We start from the raw sequence: 9,047 nt of genomic DNA, 5'->3' as shown, positions 1-9,047 counted from the left end.
GCAGCTTAAGAAAGAGCAGCCCTGTGGGCTCACGTATCTGCACGCCTGCTCTACAGCCTCACTCTGTGTAGTCTCCTCGTAACCTTACACATCTGTATGTGGGCTTTTATTTCAATTCTTTGAATAAGAATCCAAGAACCAGGAAACACCGACCCTAACCCTGACCTCCACCACCTGGTAATACCTGATGTCAAAAAAATAAAGGAAACTTTATAAAGTCAGATTTGTTTTCCTCTTTTAAAAATTGTGTGTGTGTGTGTGTGTGTGTGTGTGTGTGTGTGTGTGTGAATACATGCCACATGCTTGCAGGTGCCCAGAGTCCAGAAGAAGGAGTTAGTTGTGAGCCACCAATGTGGGTACTGGGAACTGAATGGGGTCCTTTTCAAGAGCACCTAGTGCCAAGAAACCGTGGAGCCATGTGCGCAGACACAAACTCAGAACTGGGATAAGGACTGGATCGCTCCAGCTTCCAGGTACCGACGGTTTTATCATCACACCGGCTCTAAGGCATTTCCCATCCAGCTCCTCTCAGTGGAGTCATCCATAACGTAAGGCTTTACCATTGATCTTGAAACTGGAACAAAACTCCAAGTTATTATTGGTGACAGTCTTACTATGCAGCCATGGCTGGTCTGGAACTAATTCTGGAGATCAGTCTGCTTCAAACTCATGGAGATCCCCCTGTCTCTACCTCCCAAGTTCTGGGATTAAAGGTGTGTGCCACCATGCTCAGCTTCCAAAGGACTAATATTTAAAAAGAATGGGATTTTTTTTTTTTTAAAGAATGGTCTTTGGGGCTGGGTAGCTGGGAGAGTGCTGGCTTAGCATGCTGAAGCCCTGGGCTCCTTCCTCAGCACCACAGAAATGGATGTGGTGGTGCTTGCCTGTGATTTGGGCACTCTGTGATTTGGGTGGAAGCAGGAGGGCAGAAAGGTCAAGGTCATCCTCCCCACAGCTTGAGGTTAGCCTGAACTAAAAGAGAAAGGAAAAGAGATAGGTGGCTGGAGAGATGGCTCAGGGGTTAAGAGCAGTACTTAACTTGCTACCCTCACAGAGGACCCAAATTCAGCTCCCAGCACCCATGTTGGACGGCTCCAGGGAATCTGACACTCTTGTGGCCTCTTCAGCCACCCACATGCACATACCCACATCCGGACACGTAATTAAAAATAAGTCTTAAAAAGAAAAGAAATAGTCTTCAGATAGACTGGTGGTATCCTCTCCCTCAAGACATTTATTGAAAGTGTTATTCGGCTACAGCACTGACGTCAAAAATCTGCAAACCTCGAGGGCAGAGCCCAACTACCAAGAATCTCCTGCGCAGATTCCCCAGCGAGGGGGGCGGGGCTGCACTAATTATGTCTGAAGAGCTTCAGCCCCATCCAGGTCCAAAGGTGGAAGAATACGTAAACGGGCACGGTGACTGGCAAGAGCAGGCTGTAGAAACACAGGCTGCTGGCGCTGGTGCAGTCCTGGGGGAAGCCTTCCTCCACAGAGGCGGAGTAGAACAGGCCTGCCAGGGACACCAGCGGGATGAGGACAGTCAGGGTGGGCAGAGATGGGATCATCCTCCTCCCTTCTTAAAAGGTAAACAGTATCACGAAAACTCGGTTGCTTTCAAGGTTCTGCTCCTGTCTTATCTTCCCGTTGTCCCGACTCCTCATTCATCCAGGCATGAGGCCACGCTTCTTGAGGACAGACAAGGAACCCAGCGGCCCCAGACCGGAGGTGAGGGCTCCTCAACCTTGTTCTGACCCGATCCACCGTCACATGCAGCAGTTACCAGCGACCGCAGACAACACACACGTCCCCCGCAGAGCAAAGGGTTCTTAACTGTATGAGAAAAGCACAAGCGAGTGACAAAATGGGGGGGGGGGGAGAGCAAAGGAAGGGGTACGGAGAAGCAGCCAGCAACTCCAGTACTAGGTTAGAGACGAGAGAGGATTGCTGGGACCTGCAGGCTGGCCTCGAATGTGTGGTCCTCCACCATCGGCGTCCCCAAGCCACCATGCCCAACTAGTAAGCAAATCTTTTAAAAGAGTGTCTTCCAAAACTGCCTGTGGTGACTCACACCAGGAATATCAGTACTGAGGAGGAAGCAGAAGAATGGCACTTCAAAACACTACAACGTGTCATTTAGTCCTTTGGGAAGTAATTTGAAAAGTAGAATGAAGGGCAGGTGCTGATCATATTCTGTGAACTGGAGACGTGAAAGGAGGCCTACAAACCCTGATTCACGTCAGATGAAGGCAGACCTCAGCACCTGAGTGGATGCTTCCCATACGCGGAGGACCGGCTGGGGACCCGCACCGGAACCCGGAGATTTGTCTCGAGCCGCCTGCCACCACTGTACTGACCGAAAAACAGCACCAGCTCTGGATCCACGGGGACGCGAATGGGTATCGGGGTCCCGCTGCCACCTCTGGCCCGCGTAGGGAAGCGATGGCCAGGAGGACCGAGCCGAAGGGAGCCGGACAGAGCCGAGCCGAAAGCAAACCAATCAACCGAGCGTAACTGGAGGCGTCCGTGGCGCAGCCGCCTAGCTGGCGCGAGGCGGCCAAAGCCCTGCCCCTGCTGCTTCCAACAGCTCGTCCGCGGGTCTCTCGGGACCTCCTGACCCTGAACTCACCGCTCGCGGGCCAGCAGGGTTCCCGGGGCGGGCGGCGCCTAGCCGTGCCGGTCACCGGTCTCCGGAGGCGGGGCACCCTCGGCCAGCGGCCCCGTCAAATCGCCTGCAGGGGGCGGAGCGAGAGACCCAGATCCCGCGATGGAACGGACCCGCGCGTCCTCATTGGACAGCGCGCGACGTCTCCCGCGCTCAGGCTCCGCCCCCGTGGTCTTGGATGACCGGTAAAGCCAGAACCCCAAAGAGAGGCGCTTGATAGAGGGGTCCGGGGGCTCTCCGTCGGCTCTGGCTGGGCGTCCTTACGCCGTTCCCGTTGGAGGCAGGATAGGAGCATATTTGCCGCAGGGTTTATTCATGGCTTTCCAGACCAGACAGTGGCGTCCGCATTCGGAAGCCTTCCCTACTTCTTCTAATGGGTAAACTGGAAGCCGGCATCCCTGAGCCTCTGAAGTAGACGGGAAAAGAGTCTAATCGGTGGTTTTACACATGAATTTGTGATGTCAAAATAATGGTTTGGATCGGTGTGATGGCTCAGTGAGTATAGGCGCTTGCTGCCAAGCCTGACTACTTATTTTCTCCCATTATGCTCTGACTTCCTTCCACACATTTACTGTGGCACTCCCGCGTGTACTCACGCAAAAAGTGTAAACTGCAGTTTAAAGAGAGAACGTGTCCAGGCGTGATGGCATACATCCCTAATCCCAGCACTCAGGGGGCAAAGACAGGAGGATTTCTGTGAGTTCAAAGCTAGCCTGATTTACACAGCAAGATCTAGGTCATCCGGACTATACAAGACCCTGTCTGGGCGTGGGCTGGCGGTTAGGGGGATTCGTGTTCGCAAATGCTATCTGTCCATGTTGCCAGCCACTACTTGCATGCGGATACAGAGTGGAATCTGAGTCCAGCGTACAGAGGAATGAGGCTGAGCTTGGATTCTATGCGCTACTGTACGCAGTGGCCTCCACCCCTTAACCTTCCTGCAAACCAAAAGATCAGAAAGTTTTTCCTGCCAGAAGTCCGTAACAGTGTAGAGTCCGTGCAGGTTTTATTGGACCACAAGGTGGCAGAAGAGGGCCAAGAACAAAGCTGTCTTGTGGTGTGTACACAGTTGCATGCCTTCGCACCTGCACACACGCACACAAAATCAGATAATAAACGTTTTCTAATTAAATATTTTCAAAATAGAACAAAACTTAGGAGCCAGCAAGAGAGTTCAAGTGGTCAAGGCGCTCACTACACTAACCTGACTCCTCCAAGTTGTCCCCCGACCTCTGCATGGAGAGGAACACATCCACATTAAATAAACAAATACACCTGGGTGGTTGGCAGATGTAGCTACCTTAAAATCTGGGACTTGGGCACCTGCATGACAGGCTTTTCCTGTATGGATGCACTGCACACACATCTGCTCACCCCAGGAAGGGTTCCTTCTCAGACCAAAGGGTGTTCGTCACCAGATGTGGTGAAGCAATGGGTGAGCTAATTTGGTGAGACAGTGAGCTCTGCTGGGGTTGCTTACAGGAATGTGGGTGGGACTCCTTACAGGCCTGGCAGTGGCTCAGAAACAACTGCATCACCAAAACCTGCTGGCATGGAGCACCATGGCCATCGCTGCTTGACAAAGTTGCAGCATTTCGACATTGCAGACCTCCCTTCTCAGCACCTTTGACCTTCATTTTCAATGGTTCTCAATATTAATGCCTTTCCCTTTGGGAAATTTTGTGTGGGCTATGGTAAAGAGCTTCTCTGAACAAAATAATACTTTGGAAAAAAAATCCCTGACACTATGGAACCAGGAAAGTTAGAGATCCCAAGGATGAAATGTCTACAGTGCAGATCCAGAGGCTAAACCCATTAAGGGCGGTTATGACCAAGTTTTTGGTCCCCAAATGAATTCACGGAGCTGGATTTCCGATGCTGATTACCTGAGGGTTTTTAATTCAAACTCTTTTTGGACTACACCTCCTCACACCAGCGCAGCTCAGCGGGTGAGAGAAGCGCTGCAAACTCCCCTCCCGTACCAGCTCATTATATAACTTAAGATGAAGCCCTTCCTTTAAAATGGAGTTTGCAAAGTCGGGTCCGCACAGGGCAGGAGTTAAATACAGAGGACTCAGAATGGTGCAGTATAACGGGAGGAGAGTAAGACACCAGGACCTTCCCTTTGGGGAGCTGTGAGGGGAACAGGCCCACTTAGTAATACTGTCTGCTCCCCAGAGGAAGTACTTTTCCCAAGGTCAGGAATTTGGGAATAGGTGTCCACTCCTGGGGCTTGAGGAAAGTTCCTGCTTGATAAGGCAGTCATTTTCCTGTCTCTAGCAAGAGGGCCTGGTGGGCCTTCCAGAACCCTTGACTGGTGCCTATTGTCAAGATCAGTGCTAGGTGACTCATCCTACCCTCCCCCCCCCACCCCATATCAGAGCCGCTTGTCTCCCGGTGTGCAACCGTCGAGTATAAAAGTCTTAATCCCAGCACTCAGGCGGCAGATCTCTGTGGGTTTAAGGCCAGCCTGGTCTACAGAGCAAATTCCAGGACAGGCGCCAAAGTTACAGAGAAACCCTATCTCCAAAAATTAAAAACAAAAACAAAAACAAAAACTTTTCTCAATTAAATGCTCCTGGCAGCCATCCCAGTTCACCCTCAGATCATGTCTCCTCCTTCTCTCCCCCTGCTGACTCCACACATTCTCTTTGGAACCTGAACCACCCCCCACCCTCTCACCCCTGCCACCCCAGCTGAAGCAGATCTCCGGTAACCAATGCCAACCTGGGTATCATAAAATCTAGGAAGCTGGAGTGTATTGCATGATCTGCTGGCAGCTCAACAGACTGAAGTGTCCTGTCCTTTCCAGATGGCTCATGGCTCGCTGCTTCTTCCAGCAGCAGGACTTGTCTGAGAGTCTTCCTTGTAGCTTGGCTTGTCTGAGAGATGTACTCATCATTCACACACACACACACACACACACACACACACTCTCACACGTACACTTGCGGGCAGAGGGGCATAGTGAATCCGGTCAGTTTCAGGGATATCCTGAAGCTATTTTGAGTTGCTTTCTGCCTGTATTATGAGCTTTTCTGCAGGGTGGACTGTTTGATTCTAGAAGGGAACCACTATCCTGAGCAGTCAGTTCTGACCTTTTCTGAAAACACGGCTAATGGTGCTTGTTATCTTTCTCTTCCACTTTCCAAATTTTCCCCACTGACTTGTGTTTGGATTATGCTGGCCCTGTCACCTAGCAGGATGAACCCAGGCAGTATGCTAGCCAGCCCAAGGTCCTATGGCTGCTGGGTCACTATGAAGTAGCAAAGGTCCCTTTAAGAGACAAGCTCCAGCCACACTCCAGCTCCCTGCTCCCCGGCTGCCCTTCTGAAGAGGCAGGCTGCTCCTTCCCCCTTCTTCCTCTTCCTCTCTGTATTTCTTTCTCTCTTCCCTCCCTCCCTCCCTTCATCTCAATAAAACTCCCACATGAGCTCTGTCTGCATGGCATGTCTGTCACTTACCAAGGGCTCTCACCTGCTGTGTGGCCCCTTGCCCGCCAAGGTCCTCCTTTTGCTGTTTTACAACAGCTTGTTCATTAGGTCTGCTTCCTTGTATGCTTCATCAGAATACTTAGTTGCTTCTCGGTAGGTCCTTTTTCTTTGGTCTGAAAGTTGAGGGAGGCCAACTCACAGCTTTGGGGAAGCGCTGGTCTAGATTTCTTTGATGCAAGCGCTGAAATTACAGTTTAGAGGGAGGTACTAAGTCCAGAAAACAGCTGAGAATCCAGAAGCTCCCAGAGGTATGCAAGAGCTCTGGCTATGGCCTTCAAAAAATATGAGGTTGGAGAGATGGCTCAGACATTAAGAGCACTGACTGTTCTTCCAAAGGACCAGAGTTCAAATCCTACACAGTGGCTCACAACCACCTGTGACTCCAATCCAAGGCCATCTATTGCCCTCTTCTGGCCTCTGCAGGCACTGCACACACAGTACATAGACATGTGCAGGCAGATAACCATATGCATAAATCTGTAAAACATATTTTATTACATTACCAGGTAGCAACAACGTCCCCCAACCAACCATCCTCTGCCACCTCAGCAACCACCGGAGCCACAGCCCCACCTGCACCAATTGGCAGAAGAGGTGAGTGTCTGAGCTCCCAGCTAAACAGCCCTGATCTCTAGGTCCTAGTTCCCTGGGCACATCCCTTGCCCCTCCCCCACCCACTGCAGTTCCAGCTACTGAGTAGCAACATCCTCCCTGTACCAACCATGCCCTGCCATCTCAGCAACCACAGGAGCCACAGCCCCACCTGCACCATTGGAGGAATGATGGGTTGACATCAGTGTAAGAACACGTTCAACATAAAGACTAATATGTCTCCACCAGAAACTAGTGGTTCTACAACAGCAAGACCTGAACATCCCAATGTAGATGAAGCAGAAGAAAACAACCTTAAAAATAACTTTGACTCCCTCCCTCACATGATCAGACCCTGTAAGCCACAAGGCCCACTCTGCCCCCAAGCCCACCCATGCCCCGCGACCTCAGAGGAACTCTGAAGCATAGGCTGCAACTGCACACACTGAAGTGATCAGTCAGCCAGCGGGGCACCCAACTCTCTAGGTCCTTGGTACCTGGGCAAAAAATGGGCCCCTCCCCCACCTGCCTCAGCTTCACTAGGCAGCCAGAAGGCAAGCTTCCTACAGGTAGGCTGCTCCAACCCTGCCCCCTCCCATGGATCAACCCTGTAAGCTACAAAGCCCACTTGGCCCCCCAAGCCCACCCATCCCCTGTGACCTCAGAGAAACTCTGAAGCACCGCCTGCAACTACACAAAGCAAACCAAGAGAGTGAGCCAAGAGACCTCAGCAGCTCCCTGAGACACAGTGACTGTACAGAGTAGACTAAGAGCAGCTCCCTAGACACAGGTAGCAACTGAAGGGATTGGACCAAGAGGCAAAGACACTGCCGGCACCAATTAGAGGAAGAGTTAGGTAGGTGCCAATGCAAAACTTCAACAACCTAAAAAGCAATATAGCAAAGCCGGAACCCAGTGGTCATGCAACAGGAAGACCCGATCATCTTAACCCAGAAGAAGCAGAGAAAACGATCTTAAATATAACTTTATGAACAAGATTGAGACCTTTAAAGAGGAAATAAACAATTCCCATAAGGAAATGGAGGAAAAGACAAAAAATGGAATAAGTCGATAAATCTCTTAAACTCAAGAAAACCAAGAAAAAGCAATGAAACAGGTGAAGGAAATAGTTCAAGACTTGAACACTAAAATAGAGACAATAAAGAAAACACAAGCCGAGGGAATTCTGGAAATGGAAAATCTGGGTAAATGAACAGAAACTACAGATACAGATGCAAGCATAAGCAGCAGAATACAAGAGACAGAAGAATCTCAAATGTTGAAGATACTATAGAGGAACTTGATTCATTGGTCAAAGAAAATGATAAATCCAACAAATTCTTAGCATAAAACATCCAAGAAATCTGGGACACCATGAAAAGAACAAACCTAAGAATAACAGGGATAAAAGAAGAAGTACAACTCAAAGGCACAGAAAATATATTCAACAAAATCATGGAAAAAAAAAACTTTCCCAAATTCCACCTTGGGCCTGAGCAGGATTGAGGCAACAAATTCCACAGGAGTGGGACTGAACCAACTATCTAGGATGGAGTGGACCTGAGGAAGTAAGCTCCACTAGAGCAGAAGCCGGAGCCAATCCAGTCCCAGGACACTGGCCGACCAGGATTGAGCTAGTGACCTAGTCTAGAGACAGTGAACTCCACCAGAACAGGTACAGAGGAGAAATTGCTGAGGAAGTGAGCCAGAGCCATAGACGTCTGAGGGTCTAGATGTGAATCTGGGACCTTCAAGGAATAGACCTAAGCCAGAACCCCTGTGGGTCTGGGCATGGGTCAAGAACCTCCCAGGAACTAGGCCTGAGCCAGGACCTCTACCAGTCTGGGCATGAATCTGGGACCTCCAAGAGAGTAGGCAGAAACCAGAGAGCTCTGCAGGGCCAGGCATGAGTCTGGGACCTTAAAGGGAGTAGGTCTGAGCCAGGTCCTCTGCAGTTCTGGGTACACCGAAGCCCGGGAACTCCAAGGCAGTAGACTGGAGCCAGAAACCTTTGCAGGACCAACTCCAAGCCAGGGACTTCTGCAGGAGGGATCCAGACCAGGATTTACAGAAACAGGTCAAAACCAGTACCTGGGCCAAAGTAGGTCTGAGACAGCAAACTCCAAGGCAGCAGGGCAAAGCACAGGAGCACTGAATTATCTCCAGGAACACGGACTAATGGAGGGGGTAACTAGAACTGTGGCACTGACTGTACCACGAAGAACAACCATCTGAGCTTTGGATTCACTGGCACCTAGAAGATTAATCAACAGAATCTCAGGCAGCCCCAACCACAC

The 9,047-nt window shown here is 50.5% G+C and overlaps 1 protein-coding gene across 5 annotated transcripts; it reads right to left on the bottom strand.

Annotated features, from left to right (window-relative positions):
* Window positions 1–1,214: 1,214 nt before the first annotated feature.
* Pigy (phosphatidylinositol glycan anchor biosynthesis class Y) lies at window positions 1,215–2,723 on the bottom strand. Of its 5 annotated transcripts, none has more exons than XM_038323009.2 (2): window positions 2,630–2,723; window positions 1,215–1,833 (listed from the first exon to the last, which is right to left on the bottom strand). In XM_038323009.2, the coding sequence occupies exon 2, from the start codon at window positions 1,566–1,568 to the stop codon at window positions 1,353–1,355; it is 216 nt and encodes a 71-aa protein (XP_038178937.1). In that variant the 5' UTR covers window positions 1,569–1,833; window positions 2,630–2,723; the 3' UTR covers window positions 1,215–1,352. The 5 variants fall into 5 exon arrangements, with proteins under 5 accessions (XP_038178937.1, XP_038178934.1, XP_038178935.1 ...); XM_038323006.2 differs by having other exon boundaries at window positions 1,955–2,715; XM_038323007.2 differs by having other exon boundaries at window positions 2,229–2,715.
* Window positions 2,724–9,047: the final 6,324 nt, after the last annotated feature.

This window comes from Arvicola amphibius, chromosome 3 (genome assembly GCF_903992535.2).
Source record: "Arvicola amphibius chromosome 3, mArvAmp1.2, whole genome shotgun sequence".
NCBI lineage: Eukaryota > Metazoa > Chordata > Mammalia > Rodentia > Cricetidae > Arvicola > Arvicola amphibius.
Note: the sequence above shows the minus strand (reverse complement) of the source record. Positions and strands in the feature narration are given on the sequence as shown.